This window comes from Podarcis melisellensis (genome assembly GCF_964234715.1).
Source record: "Podarcis melisellensis genome assembly, chromosome: 2".
Classification (NCBI taxonomy): Eukaryota; Metazoa; Chordata; class Lepidosauria; order Squamata; family Lacertidae; genus Podarcis; species Podarcis melisellensis.
The window spans coordinates 120,755,738-120,779,199 of record NC_138529.1 but is presented as its reverse complement, the minus strand read 5'-3'; the positions used below and the strand labels follow the sequence as shown (position 1 = coordinate 120,779,199).

The window sequence follows — 23,462 nt, the reverse complement described above, 5'->3', positions numbered from 1 at the left end:
TTTCCTGTTCCAGTGTCCAAGTTCTCATCTGCACCATCTGGCTAGGGACCTCTCCCCCATTCCCAGACTATGAAATGCACTCCCAGCCTACAGAGATTATACTGCAATGCAATGAAGGGTCTGTTGCTATGTTTTACGGTGCCCTGGGCTACATGGGCATCCTGGCTGCCATCTGCTTCACAGTGGCTTTCCTGGCCAGGAAGCTTCCCGGGGCCTTCAATGAAGCCAAGCTGATCACTTTTAGCATGCTGGTCTTCTGCAGTGTTTGGGTGTCCTTTGTTCCCACCTACCTGAGCACCAAGGGGAAATACATGGTAGCCGTGCAGGTCTTCTCTATGTTGGCCTCCAGTGCTGGGCTTCTGGGCTGCATCTTCATGCCCAAGTGCTACATTATTGTACTGAGGCCTGATCTGAACACAAAGGAGCACCTGACAACAAAAACAAAAGATGGAATTTGATTTTTAATGCGCTTTTCCCACCAAGGGAATCTGCATGCAGCACAATACTTATGAGAAGAAGCTATTTCCCTTTCAGGTGTTTATTATGAGCTGCTCTTGTAACTATTTTTTAATCTATCCAAAACCTAACATGTCATTTCCAAAGTGAATGCACAGTCATCTCAGGACTGTCAGAGGCCCTTTTGATTTAACCTATCACTAAATGGGAACTCTTTTCAGAACTTGATAAAAAAACACACGCCATCTTAATATGCCCGGGAGATCTTTATATCTGTGTCTCCCTGACATGATCTTATTTTCCACAAATAAATTTGTATATGTAACATATATGCTGCACACAGAGTCTGACATTTTCTTCCTTTTGTGCAGAAGTAAGTGGATTTGGCTCTTTGTAAGTATGGGTTAGGGTTAGGGTTTAAACCTTAAGCTCCCAATGTATTGCTTCTAACCCCTTTTTTGTTTTTGCAGATCCTCAAAATAATCTGCTTCTAAAGGTATTAGGAAACTGAAGACGAATTCTGAAAACTTAGAGATGTTCTATCTTCCATGTTTTTGAGTGGGAAGATGGCCTGAGCTTAAAGGGGCTGCACTTCTCTGGGTGGATGAGGTCCACAGCTTTGGGGTCCAGCAACATTGTCACTGGAAGCTCAGATTTCACTTCTCACGTTAGTGCTTAAGCCCCAGTGAGCTAGCATGGGAAAGTGCTAGTGGATAATAATAATAATAATAATAATAATAATAATAATAATAATTATTATTATTATTATTATTATTATTATTATTATTATTATTATTATTTTATTATTTATATCCCATCCATCTGGCTGGGTTGCCCCTGCCACTCTCTGCATACTTCTATCTTTACAAAGTTTACTTCTACGACCAGAAGAACTGTATTGTAGTAGATGAGTTTGTGATGTACCAGCTTCTCTTAAAGTATTTGCATCTAGTTTGTTTATGCTTTCCACGAGACAATAAACATTCTATACTTTGAACTGAACGGAGGGGCAAATGAGTTTTCTTAAGCAAAAAACTCTGGAAAAGGCTGACCAATAGAAAGCAGGAAAACTCTGATATTCTGCTAGACAGCAAAGCTACCACTCTGCTGAACCAATCCCCCTATCATGGGCATAGCCAGGTGGGTGGGGGCTAGCTGCATAAAGTCTGGTTGCATAAAAAGCCAACTCCTTTTGAAATAAGGCATTGTCTGGACCCATTGTTCCAAACTGTGCTTGCAGAACTTCATTCAAAACAGAACAAAAACATCAAAGATACATCCAAATAATTCAATGCAGTATATTGTGGAAGTCCAGCATAATTTAATCTTCTTAGAAATGAAAGAAAATTCCGAGCAGACCTATAAGAAAAGATCTCCTTTCCTTGCAGCCTCCATTTTTGCTTGAGGCTGTTCACCTGGAGAACTTCATTTACATCCATACTCTCACAGAACCTGGAGAAAAAAGACTCTTTCAAAATGTTGATTTGCAATTCAATACCTTTGTCCCTTGTAAGGGATGCGGGTGGCGCTGTGGGTTAAACCACGGAGCCTAGGACTTGCTGATCAGAAGGTCAGCAGTTCAAATCCCCATGACGGGGTGAGCTCCCATTGCTCGGTCCCTGCTCCTGCCAACCTAGCAGTTTGAAAGCACTTCAAAGTGCAAGTAAATAAATAGGTACCAATCTGGCGGGAAGGTAAATGGTGTTTCCATGCACTGCTCTCGTTCGTCAGAAGCGGCTTAGTCATGCTGGACACATGACCCGGAAGCTGTCCCTCGGCCAATAAAGCGAGATGAGCGCTGCAACCCCAGAGTCAGTCACGACAGGACCTAATGGTCCTGTCCCTTTACCTTTACCTACCTTTGTCACTTATCTAAGGTTAAACACTGACATGTTAGCTACCAGAAAACAATAAGAGTCCATTATCATCCCTTCAAAGCAGTTCATAGGCCCATGTGCCCCCAAACCACATCCCTGATGCCAGCAGGGATCCCTTATCCCATTATTGGTGAAAGAAACATTATGTTGTAGCTAGTAGAATTGGTTGTGGGGTGTGAGTGATGGGACTGCTTCTTGGGTTTTCAGATGTGCACAAAGGCCCAAAAATGTCCTGAAAAAATACAGTGGTGCCTCACAAGACGAAAAGAATCCGTTCTGCGATTCTCTTCGTCTAGCGGTTTTTCGTCTTGCGAAGCAAGCCCATTGACAGCTTAGCGGATTAGCGCTACAGCGGTCTAGCGGCTTCTAGCGATCAGCTGTTAAGCGGCTTATCAGCGGATCAGCTGTTAAGCGGCTTAGGAAAAGGGTAGAAAAGCGGAAAAAACCCGCGGGGACTCGCAAGATTTTTTCGTCTTGCAAAGCAACTCCATAGGGAAATTCGTTTTGCGAAGCGCCCCCAAAACGGAAAACCCTTTCGTCTTGCGAGGCGTTCGTCTTGCGGGGCAACACTGTAGCTTGATCCTGGCTTATCTGGTGATGTATCTTAAATAAAAGTCATTCAAGGATCACTTTCCCCTCTGACCTTTTCCGCAACATGTCGCCACATCAGTGAGATCTTGTGAACATAGAATCATCGAGTTGGCAGGGACCCCAAGGGTCATCTAGTCCAACCCCCTGCAATGCAGGAATCTCAGCTAACGCACCCAAGACAGATGGCCATCCAAACTCTGCTTAAAAACCTCTAAGGAAGGCAAGTCCACAACCTCCCAAGGGGGACCATTCCACTCTCAAACAGTCTTACTGTCAGAAAGTTTTCCTGATTTTTAGTTGCAGTCTCCTTTCCCTTAACTTGAAGCCATTGGTTCGAGTCCTACCCTCTAGAGCATCAGAAAACAGATTGTGATGTTTTCTTCCAGCTCTGCAGCTGCTGCTCAAGCTCCACAGTGATTCCAGAGATGTATATTCCCTGCATAATTATAATCATAGTGATTTTTCCTTGGAAAAACTCAAGCAATGTACCCACTTTGACACAAAGAACAGATATTCCAGAAATGAGAGGTTGAAATGCCTGCTGCATATTTAAAGACCTCATGTGCCATGGAGGGCTTTGACTTATCTTCCAGGCAGGCAGGGATTCTGCCAGTGTGAAAGCGTCATATCATCCCTTTCCTCACAATGTCACTGGGGTCTCAGTTTTGCTAGAGACTTTGGACTTCATATAATTCGCTTCTTGCTACGTTGAGAGCAGTGAGGACAGACGAAATGACAGGAGGCAGACCCAGAGGGATGCTCTTATTGATGTTGCTGCTGCTGCTGCTGCTGCTACCCTGTGCAACCTCTGGAATATGGAAAGGAAAATGCCCATTGAACTTGGAAAGGGAAAGTCCAGGGGCAACGAATTATTACGAGCCAGGAGACCACCTGATAAGCGGGGTCATATCTACATTACAAATAGTTCATCCTGAACACAATTTCCTCACAGCCCCTACATTTTCTTTCATGTGTAAGCTGTACTTTCCCCGTGCAATTTCTGCATAGCAGACAAAAATTGTGATTAATGAGTAGGCATATGCGTAGCACCTTGTTTAATACTATGATGCTCACCTGTGACTGCCCAGGTCTCTAATGCTTATCTGCCAGGGACAAGTCCTGCTTTCTAGAACTTGCACACTGAAGACACAAAATGCATGTGCATTGCTTCCCTTCTTTCTTTTTTCCACTTGAAAAAAACAACTTGAAGGTGAATCATGAAAAGGCAGAGATTAGCAATCTATTAAGTTAACATGTAATCATGTAGAATTGGGTCTAGAAATCAACTGGCAGCCAGTACAGTACACCTGTCCTGCTTCTATCTCCCTTTAACTGGCAAGCAGCCGTTCACCTTCCAACAAACTCACAGATTACTGATTATGTGATGAGGACGCTCTATTTTGCTTCATTCTAGTGGCTGAAATTTCTTACAGGATTAAGAAAGCAGGGACTTGACACTATTCACTGAATGGAGACTGATTGGAGGCTTTATAATTTGTTGCAGGGTAGCAGGTATGGTAGCATACTGGAATCTCCTGTCCTTCATGATCGCCATCCATGAGATTAATCAGGACCCCAGGATCTTACCCAACATCACCCTGGGCTATGACATCCATGAGAATTATTTCGATGCAAGGACGACCTATGAAGCCACGCTAGATCTGCTCTCTCCTGGGAGTGCCAATGTCCCAAACTACCACTGTGGAAGACAGAAGAAGCCCTTGGTTTTCATTGAAGGGGTCAACTCTGACACCTCACTCCAGATTTCAACTATGCTGGGAACCTACAAAATCCCCCAGGTATGTATACACTAGCACTGGCAACATGGAGAGAACAGCCACTTCTTTGAATAGGAAGCAAATTATGAAACTCACTCCCAGAGGAGGCAGTGAAGCTTCGAAGAGAGGATTAAACTAATTCATGAAGGCAAAGGCTATTAATGGCTCCTAGGCATGATGACTGTGATCTACATTCCTAGTTGGAGGCACCAATGCTTCAGGGTGCTGAGTTGCTGGGAATCAGATGAGGGCAGAGTGCATTTGTGCTCATGCTGTGCTTGCTGGTTTCCTACAATCACCTGGCTGGCCACTGTGAGAACAGGATGTTGGACTAGATGGGCCATTGGCCTGATCCAGGAGGTTCTCCTTATGTTGAAGGATTTGTCCTGCTGGGTGAAGAAGGGTTTCACAAAGAAAGTCACCATCAGAGTAGTCTAAAGTGGGATTAAGCCTTTTGCAAGGATAGATGCCTCTCAGAAGCTGCAATAGGAAGTTCAGTACTGGGAGCTGCTTTAGACTTACAAAGGGAGAAGGGGCTTTTCTCTCTCTCCATGCGGCACTTTATAAGTAGACAAAGGAGGTGTTTGTGGTGAGTTCTGGCACCTCTTTGTATAGGAAAATAGCAGTTTACACGGGGCATGAATCATACATCACGGGGTGGGACAGAAATGCAGCCTCCAGAAGACACCTCAGGGGTGGCTTCACACAAGCCTATTTTGGTAACCTGCTGTGATGGAGAATAAATAAATATTTGGCAGAAAAACAAATCTAAGGAATGAAACTCATGTGAAACTAACACACAGGTGATCTAAAAATTGGACCCTCCCCCGAACAAAATAATAACAGTAGAAAATACAACATATCTTTACTCTACATAGTGTGTAACATTGGGCATGGTGACAACATTCAGGAAGAGAATGATGTTGAAGACATATTAAATTGTTGTCTATAATGAATGAATTGATTTATTTCAGTCACTGACCAGAGCGTATCGTTGCCCAAAGTGTCCTACATCTCCTTTACAGAGAAGCACAGCATAATATGACCACAATTTCCAGTTGTCCAAATAAACCCTCTATATCTTCCTTTTCTTCCTAGGTCAGTTATGCTTCTGTTCATCATGCCCTTGACAAAACACAATCTCCTTTGCTCTACCGAATGACCCCAAATGAAGAACCCCCAGGTTCAGGGATTGTCAGGCTACTCCTGCATTTCAGGTGGACTTGGATCGGGCTCATAGCTCCTGACTCTGACAATGGAGAAAGGTTTCTGAGCACCCTGGCACCTGCGCTTGCTAAGGATGGTGTCTGCGTTGCCTTCTCACAAACCTTTTCACGAGACAATCTGTTTATAGAAGAAGGGAACGGAAAGCTCTGGCAGAAGATTTCACTTTCCATGGACAGGCGAATCAATGTGTTTCTTTCCTATGGGGAATCTCAGTCCAGCAATGAAGCTGCAATTGTACTTCACATAGTGGGTGGAATCCTGGAACCCATTACAGGGAAAGTTTGGATCACAATAGCTCTCTCATATGTCAGCTCCAACATGTCTCCCAAAATCCTTAAGAACAAGCACATTCATGGATATTTATCTTTCTTTATCCAGAGCAAAAAAAGATCAAAACACGATGGTAATCTGCCAGTTTATGACACCATTAGTGATTTCGATAAATTTTGGTTTCAACGCTATAATTGCTTCTATTCAAAGCATGTGTTGTCTGTGAAAGGCCAGAAGCGATGCAGAGGGAAGGAGAACTTTTCAGGTTTCCCCGAGGATGTCCTTGAAAGCAGCCTGTTTCAGGACACTTACAGCATTTACAACACTATCCGAGCTCTGGCCCATGCCTTAAATGCTGCGTACTCCTCTAGATCCAAGAGGGTGGTGATGGTGGGACAGAACAGGTTGGAAGATGAAAAAGTCCAGCCATCACAGGTATTCATTTTTATTCCCTAATGATCTGGATAGATATTGTTGCATTTCAAATGAAAACCGGTTCAATGACAGATTCCTAGAACCATTTCCTTTAATTAACAGAAATTTATCAAACATTAAAAAAAGATGAGATAAATAAGGTTATAAAATACTGTAGGTCAAAATGAATGATATAGAATTGATAGACCCTTCAATAGTTACCTTGATCTGCAGGGCTATGGACCGTTAGCAATAATCATGTCACCCTTTCAAAGAGAATACTAAAGATTCCTCAAAAGGATATTCATATTAAATCTCCATTCATATGCATTCCTAGGTATACCATCGTAATTATTTCCATCATAATCATTATATCTCACTTTCCTAATATAAAAGACAAAGCATTCCAAAGTTATAGCAAGATAATTAGCACTGGAATTAGGGCAGCATCTTGACCACGCCCTGCTTACCTGCCCACCTGGAAGCATTAAAGCATTTCCATTCACCCCATTTACAAGTGGGGGATTAGGCCACAGAATACTAAGCTAAGGCACATTATTAGACATGCTCCACACTGTCGGAAGAAGATGTTAGTTCCCTTAGCTACTTTCCTCCCACTGACTCTCATTCAGAGGGGGAACTCCGCCAAACCAAACTTCCTTTTCAATTAGGCTCTCACCCTGTTTGAGGGTCACAAGCCTGCATCACGCAGTGCCTGGCCTGCAAGTCTGCAGCCTGTCTGGTAGCTGCCACAACCACATCCACAGCCATAGCTTGGAGCAAGACTCAGAGAGGAGGTGCCATTCCCTCCCCAACCCCAACACAGAGGCTCTTGGACGGAACCTATTTTTTAGGCTGCTTAGCTGATGGAAGAGCCCATTCTGAAAGACCTCAAGTATATTGGGGAAATGATATACCAACGGTCCTCAACTCCGGTAAAATTGGCAAAAACTTATAAATCAAAATCAAATTCCTGTTGGAGATGCAAGAAAGAAATAGGAACAATGTTTCACATGTGGTGGGAATGCTGACCTATTCAACAATTTTGGAATGAAATATATGAAGAAATCAAAAAGATGTTTAAAATATATTTTAGTAAAAAACCGGAGGCATTCCTTTTAGGTATACAGTGGTACCTCGGGATGCGAAAGGGATCCATTCCGGAGCCCCATTTGCACCCAGAAGCAAACGTAACTAGCGGCGGCACATCTGCGGACCGCGCATCGCTTTTCGCTGCTTCTGCGCATGCGTGTGACGACAATTTGAGTGTCTGCGCAAGCAGCGAAACCCGGAAGTAACACGCTCCGTTACTTCCGAGTTGCAGCGGAGCACAACTCGAATGCACTCAACATGAAGCATATTCAACCCAAGGTATGATTCTAATAACCAAATATATTCCTGTCAATAAAGGAAAGTATTCCTTTATGCAAGAACAGCTGTCAGGATGCTCATAGCAAAAAACTGGAAAGGGGGGGGAAAATCACATCAATAAAAGAATGGGAATTAAACTTTGTGATTTTATAAATTTGGCAAGATTCACAGCATTCTTAAGGGGACAATCGGACCAAAAATTAGCAAAGGAATGGGATTGTGTTAAAGAATATATGAAAAACATTGTTGTGGTGTAAGTATAACGGTATGTAATGAATGAAGCTTTGCAGGGTTAAAGAAGTTGAAAAGCGGTGTGAAATGTGTAAAGATAGGGGTAATTTACATTAGACACAACAATTCAGAAAGATTAAAATGTTTGAGGTCTCAAAACAGAGGAAGGAAGTCAATATGTGTATATGTACGTAAAAATTAGTATGATGGCAGGGGACTTTTTTAGTAAGTGTGATTTTTTTTCTTTTCTGGTTTCTGTTTTGATTTGTTTTTGTTGGTTTGTTCTTTTTTTAGGATTTTATGTTTGTAATTTTTGTTCTAAATTTGCATTGAAAATATATTGGGAACATTAAATAGAAAAACCCTCCATGACTACTATGTGCCTAGATAATATGGGAACCACCTGGGTGGAAATAGCCACCTTTCTTAAATGCTGCCATCTTCTCTGTCATTCTAGTTTCACCGTTTCCTGAGTGATTTTCAGTTCTACAATGCTTCTATGGGTGGAATATATTTAGATGAGAATGGGGACCTGACAGCTGAATTTGACCTGGTGAACATTGTGATGCTTTCCAATGACTCCCTTCATGTAGGGAAAGTTGGGAGTGTGGAGAGAGAGGGATCCGCAGACGTAAAAGTCACCATTGATCAGGATGCCATCGTGTGGCCCCTTTGGTTTAATAAGGTGGGTTAAATCATTCAGATACATTTGACTATGATCCAAAAAGGAAAAAGAAAACAGAGGATATTGGGTTGGAAGGGATTTTAGTTTTGTAGGAAGAGTCATCCCTACTTCAAGTCCCAGGAGCATGTTTATGAAAGTAATATGTTTTGCCTCAACTTCCATCACTTCACACTTGTTTGCCTTGAATTACATTTGCCAATTTATTGCTCAACCACTCAAGTTTGGAGAGGTTCTTTTGGAGGTCTTCACAATCTATTTTTGTGTAAAATTCCCTTAAAATTTTAGTAAAGGTAAGGTTAGACCCCGTCTAATTCAGTCGAATCCAACTAGGGGTTGTGGTGATCATCTCTGCTTTCAGGCTGAGGAAGCCGGCATTGTCTGTAGACAGCTTTTCCAGGTCATGTGGCCAGAATGACTAAACCGCTTTGGTGCAACGGGACACTGGTACACATGCCAGAGGACACAAAAATGCTATTTACCATCCCATAGCAACGGTACCTATTGATCTACTGCAGAGGTGTGCTTTTTATCTGCTAGGTTGGCAGGAACTAGGACAGAGCAGCTGGAGCTCACCCCATGGTGTGGATTCAGACTGCCCACCTTCCCATTGGCAAGCCCAAGAGGCTCAGTGGTTTAGACCACAGCGCCACCTACAGTTTATGATCATCAACAAATATGGCTGCCTGAATGCTCACCCCTATCTGTAGACAACTATGAAGAAGGTAAAAACCACAGGTCCAAGGACCAATCCTTGGGTAATGGGAATCCATTTTCTACTTCTCTGCATTTGGAGAACTGTCCACTCCACCAAAAACCACTCCACCAGACCTACTCCTTGCCACGGGCGGAAGATTCCTATTGGCTCCAGTATTTTTGAATAGATAGACATACCACTAATTCCTGACAATCTTTCTTTATGGGCAGACTGTTCCTCAATCCAGATGTGCTGAGAGCTGTCATATTGGGGATGTCAAGGTCATCCGGGAAGGAGAGCCACTTTGCTGCTATGATTGTGCTCCCTGTGTAAAAGGGACCGTCTCCACTGTGGAAGGCAAGTGAGAGAAGGAATAGGGCAACTTTTGTAATCATGTCCAACAGTATTATTTCTTTATTTTATTCCCCGCCCCATAAAACCTTTACCAAAGGTTGTGGCATCTGCTTTGCATGCAACAGATTGCCGATTCAAGTCATAGTATCTCCCGCTGGGGCTGGGAATGTCCCTTGCTTGAGACCCTGGGTGCTCAAATGACTCATCTTCCTTTCAGATGCAGACCACTGCACCAAATGTCCAGAAGATCAGCACTCAAACAAGGACCGAGATCAATGTGTTCCCAAGATTATCACTTTCCTGTCCTATGAAGACTATTTGGGGATTCTCTTGTCTTCCTTTACCTTGTTATTCTCCTTAATCACATGCCTTGTGTTAGGAATTTTTATTAAATACTCAGGAACTCCCATAGTCAAAGCCAACAACAGGGACCTTTCCTACATTCTCCTTGTATCCCTCCTGCTCTCCTTTTTGTCCTCCTTGCTCTTCATTGGCCAGCCAAGAAAAGCCACCTGTCTTCTCCAACAAATTGCATTTGTCCTCATCTTCTCAGCTGCTGTCTCTTCTTTGTTGGCCAAAACCATTACCGTTGTGCTGGCTTTCCTGGCCACAAAGCCAGGGAACAGGGTGAAGAAATGGCTGGGGAAGACTCTGGCCAATGCTGTTGTCCTTTCCTGTTCCAGTGTCCAAGTTGTCATCTGCACCATCTGGCTGGGAATATCTCCTCCATTCCCAGACTCAGACATGCACTCCCAACCTGCAGAGATTATCCTGCAATGTAATGTAGGGTCTGCTGCCATGTTTTATGGTGCCCTTGGCTACATGGGCTTCCTGGCTGCCATCTGCTTCACAGTGGCTTTCCTGGCCAGGAAGCTTCCCGGGTCCTTCAATGAGGCCAAGCTGATCACCTTCAGCATGCTGGTCTTCTGCAGTGTTTGGGTGTCCTTTGTTCCCACTTACCTGAGCACCAAGGGGAAATACATGGTAGCTGTGCAGGTCTTCTCCATGTTGGCCTCCAGTGCTGGGCTTCTGGGCTGCATCTTCATTCCCAAGTGCTACATTATTGTGCTGAGGCCTGATCAGAACACAAAGGAGCACCTGACAACAAAAACAAAAGATGGAATTTGATTCTTAATGCGCTTTTCCCACCAAGGGAATCTGCGTGCAGCATAATACTTATGAGAAGAAGCTATTTCCCTTTCAGGTGTTTATTATGAGCTGCTCTTGTAACTATTTTTTAATCTATCCAAAACCTAACATGTCATTTCCAAAGTGAATGCACAGTCATCCAAGGACTGTCACAGGCCCTTTTGATTTAATGTATCACTAAATAGGAACCCTTTTCAGAACTTGATTCAGATATATCCTCTTAATATGCCCGGGTGATCTTTATATCTGTGTCACCCTGACCGGTGTTGCATGATCTTATTTTCCACAAATAAATTTGTACATGTAACTTATGTGCCGCACACAGAGTCTGACATTTTCTTCCTTTTGTGCAGAAGTAAATGGATTTGGCACAAGGCTGCACAACTGGAATATCCATCGGAAAGCTGGATATATTTCAAATTATTTCACTTTGTTTTTGTGACCACTTCTTGTAAATATTCCTCTCCTTATTTCTGCCTTGGTGTGAAATGTAGGGACTCCTTTCCCTGATATATAATGTCAGGAATGAGACAGCTCTCAGTGAAGATCATCCACAGGTTGCAGAAAGCAGCCAGGAGCAGAGAAGCTTAGGGCAGTGTTTCCCAAACTTTTTTGGGCAACGGCACACCTGTTTACTGAAAAAAAATCTCACGGCACACCACCATTAAAGCCCCGCCCCGTGACGTCAGCGCGCAGCGTCACGCCGGGAGGGACGCACGAAAGTGAAAGTTTTTTCCCTCCCCCTTGCCGGGGAACCTCCAAGCTTTGGGGGTGGGAGGAGGCAGCAGAGCGAGGGACTGAGGGACGGCGGCAACTGAGGCGGCGGCGGCTGTTGTGGTGGTGGCGGCGATAGCGGGCGGAGGAGGGGGCGGCGGCGGGGCTTGAGGAGCCGTCGCCGGGAGTTGCTGCTGCTGTTGTTGCTGCTGCTGCCCGGACATGCCGGCCTCCTCCTCCTCCGCTGTCTCGCGCTCCTCCCTTTTGCACGCGCTGCCCCGCCGCTCGGCACCACCACCGCGGAGCCGCCCCCGGCTCGACGCGGATCCTCGCCGCCGCCGCCTCTCACCGCCCGACTCGCCCGCCTCCCTCCCACGGCACACCAGCCAATGTCTGACGGCACAGTAGTGTGCCACGGAACACCGGTTGGGAAACACTGGCTTAGGGGTTAATCAGGCAGACCATCAGCTCACTTCATCTCCTCCAGCCCTAGGATTGCAGGTTGCCAAGGGGACGACTGATAGCGTGAGAGTGGGGGAACAGAGCCAACACTTTTTGAAAGAGTGAACAGGCGGGAAAATAGACAGGAAAAGAGGAAGTCGGAGCTGAGCCAATTTGTTCATGCAATCGCTGTATGGGAGGTCTGTTAGACAGGAAGAAAAACAAAGGGCGCAAACAGCGCCGGTTCAGTATATTCTGTGGAAAAGGAAAGGAGAGTTCAGGAAGGGTCATCATGATTAATGACAGTGGTACGTTATAGTCACCGGAGTTATCTGTTTTTGGTTTTTTGCAATAAATCCTCTTTTTAATTATCTTCACGTACCACGTTATCAAGGTGAGAACCTGGACTCCTGATATACAGGGAAGTTCCCCAGGAGGTTTTGCCATTCACCATTTGAAACCTTAAACTTGACACAAATGCCCAGTGTATTGCTTCCAAGCGTTTCTTGTCGGTCCGCAAAATAATCTGCTCCTAAAGGAAATTGAAGACGAATTCTGAAAACTTAGAGATGTTCTATCTTCCATGTTCTTGAGTGGGAAGATGGTCTGAGCTAAAAGGGGCTGCGCTCCTCTGGGTGGATGAGGTCCACAGCTTTGGAGTCCAGCAACATTGTCACTGGAAGCTCAGATTTCATTGTTCACGTTAGTGCTTAAAACCCTGAAATAATTGGGCCCCCAATATCTTGATAGGTCATCTTCATCCCTACAGATACTCCTGAGTGTTATCATTGTTGTCATTTGGAGAAATGGGTGAAATGGCACAAAGTTCTTGGTCCATGTCTTGAGCAGCCCTCCCTCCACATCTGGATGATGGTTAGAGTTAGCTGGATGCCTGGAGCTTGACTCATCTGCCCTCCCTTTCTCTAAGGAACGTGTGCATGAGGTATAAAGCCAAGGTTGGATTCCACAACAATTCCACAGCTAGAGGAACCAGGCAGAGGGCCTTCTCGGTCGTGGCACCTGTCCTTTGGAAAGCCCTCCCATCAGATGTAAAAGAGATAAACAACTACCTAACATTTAGAAGACATCTGAAGGCAGCCCTGTTCAGGGAAGTTTTTAATGTGTGACATTTTAATGTATTTTTCATCTTTGTTGGAAGACGCCCAGAGTGGCTGGGGAAACCCAGCCAGATGGGCTGGGTACAAATAAATTATTATTATTATTATTATTATTGGCAGGAGTGCAAGGTATCAGCAGAAAAGCTGAAGGTTATTTACTGTGTGTTTCAGTGCAGCATAGTGAACTAACATGGGGAAGTACTAGTGGATAATAATAATACTAATTTTAATAATTTTATGATTTATAGCCCACCCATCTGGTTGGGTTGCCCTAGCCACCCTCTGTATACTTCTATCTTTACAAGGATTACTTCTAAGACCAGAAGAACTATATTGTAGTAGATGAGTTCATGATGTAGCTGTGAGATATTCTTGGCAGCCTCCCCAGAAACGTAAGTCTGCCTCAGAGAGAGTAGTCTGCCCAGAGACAGCCTGTTGATTGGTTAACAGTAGGTGTAAGATAAGGATTGGTTGAGCTCAACCAATCAGTGTTATACTGCAACAGAGCTGCTATATCTATATGTCTGCGTTCTGTGAGTCTGTCTGTCTGTGGTGGTTATAGTATGAGGGATTGGTTAATGGCAGTTTGCTGAGAGAGTGTATATGCTGTTAACGCTCTGTATCTGTGTATAGTAATCTATGTGTTTATTACTGTTTACTACAATAAACACTAGTTGTAGCTTTCAAGCCGTTCTTTCCTTCACTGTCCGAAAGGACAGCGTTCAGACTTCAATCGGCTTCCAGCAACATTGCGTACTCTGCAAAGCTCACGCCAGAGGAAGTGTGCGGGCAAAAGATTTATTAGCACACTTTGCTTGCAATAAATCTCTCAAAGTAACAGCATCTCTGAAAGTTTATGCATTTAGTGTGTTTATGCTTGACTTGTGCCATGAGACAAGAAGCACTCTATATTTTGAACTGAACTGAGTGGGAAATGAGTTTCCTTAACCAGGAACTCTGGGGAAGCAGGAAAACTGATACTCTGCTGGAAAGACTGGAGCTAGACCTACTTTGCTGATCACACTGGTCAAAGGATGCTGTAGTGTAGCCTTATTAGACTTTACCGATTGGTGGGCTCTGCATTGCTCCAGGATGGGAGGAAGGAAGTGAAATGACACTGAGGGTTGGTTCAGAGAAAGAGTTCTTTTATTCTGCTCTCTGGATAGCAGAAGGCACTTGCATGGTCAGTCCAAAGCAAGTCCAAAGAAATGAGAGATTACATGCAGTATATATATCCTCCAGGCACCCTCCCCCCTCAGCCACGTCAGCTAGTACACTCAGGTTGACATCACAGATGTTCCTGCTCCGGCACTCTTAACCATAAAAGGGTATTTCTTCCTGTACTTCTGACCATTAAAGATTTTCCTGTTCCTACTCTTATCTTGGAGCAAGAGGTCACCATCTCCAAGAACACCCTCTGGCGCTGTTCGCAGACTAGGTCTGTGCGTCTTTTGAGGTCAGGATAGAAGATAAGGCACAGATGTGCCTTCCCTGTTCTACTGGTACAGTCAAGGCCATCCTTGCCATCACAAAGAAAATTCCAAACAGACGTATAAGAAAAATTTCCTTTGCTTACAGCCTCAATTTAGCCTGAGGCTGTTCACCTGGAGAACTTCATTTACATCCATACTCTCACAGCTTGGGAAAAAAGACAAAAGACAACTCTCTTTCAAAATGCCGATTTGCAATTCAATTCCTTTGTCACTTAATCTAAGGTTATACACTCACATGCTAGCTACCAGAAAACAACAAGTGCCCATTATCATGCCATCAAAGCAGTTCATAGGCCCATGTGCCCCCAAACCACATCCCTGATGCCAACAGGGATCCCTTCTCCCATCCTAGACATTATTCGTGAAAGAAGCATTATGCTGTAGCTAGTAGAATAGGTTGTGGGGTGTGAGCGATGGGACTGCCTCTTGGGTTTTCAGATGTGCACGTAGGCCCAAAAATGTCCTGAAAAAATAGCTTGATCCTGGCTTATCTGGTGATGTATAAAGGTCATTCTAGGCTCACCTTTACCCTCTGTGACCTTTTTCACAACATATTGCCTCATCAGTGAGATCTTGTGAATCATAGAGTTGGAAGGGACCCCAGAGTCATCTAGTCTAACCCCCTGCAATGCAGGAATTTCAGCTAACGCACCCAAGATGGATGGCCATTCAAACTCTGCTTAAAAACCTCCAAGGAAGGAATGTCCACAACCTCTCAAGGGGGACCATTCCACTCTCAAACAGTCTTACTGTCAGAAAGTTTTCCTGATTTTTAGTTGCAGTCTCCCTTCCCTTAACTTGAAGCCACTGGTTCGAGTCCTACCCTCCAGAGCATCAGAAAACAGATTGTGATGTTTTCTTCCAGCTCTGCAGCTGCTGCTCAAGCTCCACATTGATTCCAGAGATGTATATTCCCTGCATAATTATCATAATCATAGTGATTTTTTCCTTGGCAAAACTCAAGCAATGTACACACTTTTGACACAAAGAACAGATATTCCAGAAATGAAAGCTTGAAATGCCTGCTGCATATTTAAAGACCTCTTGTGCCATGGAGGGCTTTGACTTATCTTCCAGGCAGGCAGGGATTCTGCCAGTGTGAAAGCGTCATATCATCCCTTTCCTCGCAATGTCACTGGGGTCTCAGTTTTGCTGGAGACTTTAGACTTCATATAATTCGCTTCTTGCTACGTTGAGAGCAGTGAGGACAGACGAAGTGACAGGAGGCAGACCCAGAGGGATGCTCTTATTGATGTTGCTGCTTCTGCTGCTGCTGCTTCCCTGTGCAACCTCTGGAATATGGAAAGGAAAATGCCCATTGAACTTGGAAAGGGAAAGTCCAGGGGCAACGAATTATTATGAGCCAGGAAACCACCTGATAAGCGGGGTCATATCTACATTACAAATATTTCATCCTGAACACAATTTCCTCACAGCCCCAACATTTTCTTTCATGTGTAAGCTGTACTTTCCCCGTGCAATTTCTGCATAGCAGACAAAAATTGTGATTAATGGGTAGGCATACGTGTAGCACCTTGTTTAATACTATGATGCTCACATGTGATTGTCCAAGCCTGTCATGCTTACTTGCCAGGGACAAGTCCTGCTTTCTAGAACTTGCACACTGAAGACACAAAATACATGTGCATTGCTTCCCTCCTTTCTTTTTTCCACTGGAAAAAAACAACTTGAAGGTGAATCATGAAAAGTCAGAGATTATCTGTGTCCCAAATTCTTGACACCGGAGATGTGGAAATGCCATGATTTCCACTCCCCCTGAAAGGATCAGGACTATAGCTATTAACTTGTAGCAATCTATTAAGTTAACATGTAATCACGTAGAATCGGGTCTAGAAATCAACTGGCAGCCAGTATAGTTCACCTGCCCTGCTTCTATCTCCCTTTGACTGGCAAGCAGCCATTCACCTTCCAACAAACCCACAGATGACTGATTATGTGATGAGGACGCTCTATTTTGCTTCATTCTAGTGGCTGAAATTTCTTACAGGATTAAGAAAGCAGGGACTTGACACTTTTCACTGAATGGAGACTGACATTAGGCTTCATGCTTTGTTGCAGGGTAGCAGGTATGGTAGCATACTGGAATCTCCTGTCCTTCATGATCGCCATCCATGAGATTAATCAGGATCCCGGGATCTCACCCAACATCACCCTGGGCTATGACATCTATGAGAATTATTTTGATGCAAGTATGACCTATGATGCCACGCTAGATCTTCTCTCTCCTGGGAGGGCCAATGTCCCAAACTACCACTGCGGAAGAGAGAAGAAACCCTTGGTTTTCATTGAAGGGGTCAACTCTGACACCTCACTCCAGATTTCAACTATGCTGGGAACCTACAAAATCCCCCAGGTATGAATACACTAGCATTGGAGAGAACAGCCACTTCTTTGAATAGGAAGCAACCTATGAAACTCAATCCCAGAGGAGGCAGTGAAGGTTCAAAGAGTGAATTAAACCAATTCATGAAGGCAAGGGCTATTAATGGCTGCTAGGCATGATGACTGTGATCTACATCCCTAGTTGGAGGCACCAATGCTTCTGGGTGCTGAGTTGCTGGGAATCAGATGAGGGCAGAGTGCATTTGTGCTCATGCTGTGCTTGCTGGTTTCCTAGAAGCAGCTGGTTGGCCACTGTGAGAATAGGATGCTGGACTAGATGGTCCATTGGCCTGATCCAGGAGGTTCTCCTTATGTTGAAGGATTTGTCCTGCTGGGTGAAGAAGGGTTTCACAAAGAAAGTCACCATCAGAGTAGTAGTCTAAAGCCTTTTGCAAGGACAGATGCCTCTCAGAAGCTGCAATAAGAAGTTCAGTACTGTGAGCTGCTTTAGACTTACAAAGGGAGAAGGGGCTTTTCTCTCTCTCCATGCGGCACTTTATAAGTAGACAAAGGAGGTGTTTATGGTGAGTTCTGGCACCTCTTTGTATAGGAAAATAGCCGTTTACACGGGGCATGAATCGTACATCATGGGGTGGGACAGAAATGCAGCCTTCAGAAGACACCTCAGGGATGGCTTCACACAAGCCTATTTTGGTAACCTGCTGTGATGGAGAATAAATAAATATCTGGCAGAAAAACAAATCTAAGGAACGAAACTCATGTGAAACTAACACGCAGGTGATCTAAAAATTGAACCCTCCCCTGAACAAAATAATAACAGCAGAAAACTCTCTATATCTTCCTTTTCTTCCTAGGTCAGTTATGCTTCTGTTCATCATGCCCTTGACAAAACACAATCTCCTTTGCTCTACCAAATGACCCCAAATGAAGAACCCCCAGGCTCAGGGATTATCAAACTACTCCTGCATTTCAGGTGGACTTGGATCGGGCTCCTAGCTCCTGACTCTGACAATGGAGAAAGGTTTTTGAGCACCCTGGCATCTGCGCTTGCTAAGGATGGTGTCTGCCTTGCTTTCTCACAAACCATTTCACGAGAAAATGTGTTTAAACCAGATGAGTACACAAAGCTCATGAAGAAGATTTCACTTTCCATGGACAGGAGAATCCATGTGTTTCTTTACTATGGGGAATCTCAGTCCAGCACTGAAGCTGGAATGGTACTTCACACAGTGGGTGAAACCCTGGAACCCATTACTGGGAAAGTTTGGATCACAATAGCTTTCCCATATGCTAGCTCCAACATGCTTCCCAAATTCCTTCAGTACAAAGACATTAATGGATATTTTTCTTTGTTTATCCAGACGAAAAAGAGATCAAAACACGAGGGTATTCTGCCGGTTTACAGCATCATTAGTGATTTCAATAAATCTTGGTTTCAACGCTATCATTGCTTATATTTAAAGCATGTGTTTTCTGTGAAAGGCCAGAAGCGATGCAAAGTGAAGGAGAACTTTTCAGGTTTCCCTCAGGATGTCCTTGAAAGGAGCGTGTTTCAGGACACTTACAGCATTTACAACACGGTCCGAGCTCTGGCCCATGCCTTAAATGCTGCGTACTCCTCTAGATCCAAGAGGGAGGTGATGGTGGGACAGAACAGGTTGGAAGATGAAAAAGTCCAAGCATCACAGGTATTCATTTTTATTCTCTAATGATCTGGAGAGATATTGTTCCATTTTAAATGAAAATCAGTTCAATGACAGATTCATAGATCCATTTCCTTTAATTAACAGAAATTTACCAAGCATTAAAAAAGAGGAGATAAATAAGGTTATAAAATACTGTAGGTCAAAATGATTGATACAGAATTGATAGACCTTTCAATAGTTACCTTGATCTGCTGGACTATGGACTGCTAGCAATAATCATGTCACCCTTTCAAAGAGAAGACTAAAGATTCCTCAAAAAGAAATGACATTCATATTAAATCTCCATTCATATACATTCCTACGTATACCATCATGATTATTTCAATCATAATCATCATATCTCACTTTCCTAATATCAAAGACAAGAAAGCATTCCAAAGTTATAGCAAGATAGAATTCTACTGCATGTAAGAAGTTCCAAAGTTTCTTCACAAATCCATTACAAGGTGAAGAGGCTCCCTGGTCAAGGAGATGGTGGAGACTGTTCCACTGTTGAACAGCTCTTAGGGCCAGAAAGTTCTTAGTAACGCAAGTCAGATCAGTCCTCTCATGTACGGTCAAATCTTGAAAGAGCATGGTTTTAACATGGACTGCTCTGGTGGTGTGAGAGGGGTGGAGCAAGGAACAGAGACCAAACACCTAGGCCTCCACCCCTGATGGTGGCCAGCCCCCTCCCCACTCCAGCTATGCTTTCCCCTGCCCACCACCACAAGAATTGGGGCAGCATATTGACCACGCCCTGCTTACCTGCCCACCTGAAAGTATTAAATCATTTCCATTCACCCCGTTTACACTTAGGGGATTAGGCCACAGAATACTAAGCTAAGGCACATTATTAGACATGCCCCACACTGTCGGAAGAAGATGTTAGATCCCCTAGCTACTTTCCTCCCACTGACTCTCATTCAGAGGGGGAACTCCGCCAAACCAAACTTTCCTTTCTCACCCTGTTTGAGGGTCACAAGCCTGCCTCATGCAGTTCCAGGCCTGCAAGTCTGCAGCCTGTCTGGTAGCTGCCACAACCACATCCACAGCCATAGCTTGGAGCAGGACTCTGAGAGGAGGTGCCATTCCCTTCCCAACCCCAACACAGAGGCTCTTGGACACAACCTATTTCTCAGGCTGCTCAGCTGAAGGAAAAACCTATTCTGAAAGACCTCAGGTATATTGGGAACTATTATTATTATTATTATTATTATTATTATTATTACTACTACTACTACTACTACTATTTATACTCCGCCCATCTGGCTGGGTTTCTCCAGCCACTCTGGGCGGCTTCCAACAAAGTATTAAAATAAAGTATGTTAAACATTTAAAACTTCCCTAAAGAGGGCTGCCTTCAGATGTCTTCTAAAATTCTGGTAGTTGTTCTTCTCTGGTGGGAAGGCGTTCCACAGGGCAAGTGCCACTACCGAGAAGGCCCTCTGCCTGGTTCCCTGTAACTTGGCTTCTCACAGTGAGGAAACAGCCAGAAGGCCCATGGCACTAGACCTCAGTGTCCGGCCAGAACGATGGGGGTGGAGATACTCCTGCAGATATACAGTGGTACCTCGGGTTAAGTACTTAATTCGTTCTGGAGGTCCGTTCTTAACCTGAAACTGTTCTTAACCTGAAGCACCACTTTAGCTAATGGGGCCTCCTGCTGCCGCTGCGCCGCCCAAGCACGATTTCTGTTCTCATCCTGAAGCAAAGTTCTTAACCAGAAGCACTATTTCTGGATTAGCGGAGTCTGTACCCTGAAGCGAATGTAACCCGAAGCGTATATAACCTGAGGTACCACTGTACTGGAAATAGAAAAGAGCTCCATGGCTACTATGTGCCTAGATAATATCTGAACCACCTGGGTGGAAATAGCCACCTTTCTTAAATGCTGCCATTTTCTCTGTCATTCTAGTTTCACCGTTTACTGAGTGATTTTCAGTTCTACAATGCTTCTATGGGTGGAATATATTTAGATGCGAATGGGGACCTGACAGCTGAATTTGACCTGGTGAACATTGTGATGCTTCCCAATGACTCCCTTCATGTAGGGAAAGTTGGGAGTGTGGAGAGAGAGGGATCCGCAGGCGTAAAAGTCACCATTGATCAGGATGCCATCGTGTGGCCCCTTTGGTTTAATAAGGTGGGTTAAATCATTCAGATACATTTGACTATGATCCAAAAAGGAAAAAGAAAACAGAGGATATTGGGTTGAAAGGGATTTTAGTTTTGTAGGAAGAGTCATCCCTACTTCAAGTCCCAGGAGCATGTTTATGAAAGTAATATGTTTTGCCTCAACTTCCATCACTTCACACTTGTTTGCTTTGAATTACATTTGCCAATTTATTGCTCAACCACTCAAGTTTGGAGAGGTTCTTTTGGAGGTCTTCACAATCTATTTTTGTGTAAAATTCCCTTAAAATTTTAGTAAAGGTAAGGTTAGACCCAGTCTAATTCAGTCGAATCCAACTAGGGGTTGTGGCGCTCATCTTGCTTTCAGGCTCAGGAAGCCGGCATTGTCTGTAGACAGCTTTTCCAGGTCATGTGGCCAGAATGACTAAACCGCTTTGGTGCAACGGGACACCGGGACACGTGCCAGAGGGCACAAAAATGCTATTTACCTTCCCATAGCAACGGTACCTATTGATCTACTGCAGAGGTGTGCTTTTTATCTGCTAGGTTGGCAGGAACTAGGACAGAGCAGCTAGAGCTCACCCCATGGTGTGGATTCAGACTGCCCACCTTCCCATTGGCAAGCCCAAGAGGCTCAGTGGTTTGGACCACAGCGCCACCTACAGTTTATTATCATCACCAAATATGGCTGCCTGAATGCTCACCCCTATCTGTAGACAACTATGAAGAAGGTAAAAACCACAGGTCCAAGGACCAATCCTTGGGCAATGGGAATCCATTTTCTACTTCTCTGCATTTGGAGGACTGTCCACTCCACCAAAAACCACTCCACCAGACCTACTGCTTGCCCGGGCGAAAGATTCCTATTGGCTCCAGTATTTTTGAATAGATAGACATACCACTAATTCCTGACAATCTTTCTTTATGGGCAGACTGTTCCTCAATCCAGATGTGCTGAGAGCTGTCATATTGGGGATGTCAAGGTCATCCGGGAAGGAGAGCCACTTTGCTGCTATGATTGTGCTCCCTGTGTAAAAGGGACAATCTCTGCTGTGGAAGGCAAGTGAGAGAAGGAATAGGGCAACTTTTGTAGTCCTGTCCAACACAGTATTATTTCTTTATTTTATTTCCCCCCCCCCCATAAAACCTTTACCCAAGGTTGTGGCATCTGCTTTTCACGCAACAGATTGCCGATTCAAGTCATAGTATCTCCCGCTGGGGCTGGGAATGTCCCTTGCTTGAGACCCTGGGTGCTCAAATGACTCATCTTCCTTTCAGATGCAGACCACTGCACCAAATGTCCAGAAGATCAGCACTCAAACAAGGATCGAGATCAATGTGTTCCCAAGATTATCACTTTCCTGTCCTATGAAGACTATTTGGGGATTCTCTTGTCTTCCTTTACCTTGGTATTCTCCTTAATCACAGGCTTGGTGTTAGGAATTTTCATTAAATACTCAGAAACTCCCATAGTCAAAGCCAACAACAGAGACCTTTCCTACATCCTCTTTGTATCCCTCTTGCTCTCCTTTTTGTCTTCCTTGCTCTTCATTGGCCAGCCAAGAAAAGCCACCTGTCTTCTCCAACAAATTGCATTTGTCCTCATCTTTTCAGTTGCTGTCTCTTCTTTGCTGGCCAAAACCATTACTGTTGTGCTGGCTTTCCTGGCCACAAAGCCAGGGAACAAAATGAAGAAATGGCTGGGGAGGACTCTGGCCAATGCTGTTGTCCTTTCCTGTTCCAGTGTCCAAGTTGTCATCTGCACCACCTGGCTGGGAATATCTCCCCCATTCCCAGACTCAGATATGAACTCCCAACCTACAGAGATTATCCTGCAATGTAATGTAGGGTCTTCTGCTATGTTTTATGGTGCCTTTGGCTATATGGGCTTCCTGGCTGCCATCTGCTTCACGGTGGCTTTCCTAGCCAGGAAGCTGCCTGGAGCCTTCAATGAAGCCAAGTTGATCACCTTCAGCATGCTGGTCTTCTGCAGTGTTTGGGTGTCCTTTGTGCCCACCTACCTGAGCACCAAGGGGAAATACATGGTAGCCGTGCAGGTCTTCTCTATGTTGGCCTCCAGTGCTGGGCTCCTGGGCTGCATCTTCCTTCCCAAGTGCTACATTATTGTACTGAGACCTGATCTGAACACAAAGGAGCACCTGACAACAAAAACAAAAGATGGAATTTGATTCTTAATGCGCTTTTCCCACCAAGGGAATCTCCGTGCAGCACAATACTTATGAAAAGAAGCTATTTCCCTTTCAGGTGTTTATTATGAGCTACTCTTGTAACTATTTTTTAATCTATCCAAAACCTAACATGTCATTTCCAAAGTGAATGCACAGTCATCCCAGGATGATCAGAAGCCCTTTTGATTTAATGTATCTCTAAATAGGAACCCTTTTCAGAACTTG

General features: G+C 44.3%; 2 protein-coding genes and 1 long non-coding RNA gene across 3 annotated transcripts; all 3 read left to right on the top strand.

Annotated features, from left to right (window-relative positions):
* The first annotated feature begins 8,175 nt into the window (after positions 1 to 8,175).
* LOC309365485 lies at positions 8,176 to 9,980 on the top strand. The gene is made up of 3 exons (XR_014166192.1): positions 8,176 to 8,402; positions 8,673 to 8,900; positions 9,825 to 9,980. It is a non-coding gene; the product is annotated as an uncharacterized lncRNA (long non-coding RNA).
* A 169-nt stretch (positions 9,981 to 10,149) lies between these two features.
* On the top strand, positions 10,150 to 11,076 carry LOC309361433 (vomeronasal type-2 receptor 26-like; the record flags this gene model as incomplete). Its single annotated transcript, XM_081896417.1, has 1 exon — positions 10,150 to 11,076. A coding segment is annotated over one exon (927 nt), but the record flags the coding sequence as incomplete, so codon positions are not given.
* Positions 11,077 to 22,310: 11,234 nt separating this feature from the next.
* Positions 22,311 to 23,252, top strand: LOC309361428 (vomeronasal type-2 receptor 26-like; the record flags this gene model as incomplete). The annotated part of the gene is made up of 1 exon (XM_081896402.1): positions 22,311 to 23,252. A coding segment is annotated over one exon (927 nt), but the record flags the coding sequence as incomplete, so codon positions are not given.
* Between the last annotated feature and the right edge of the window lie 210 nt (positions 23,253 to 23,462).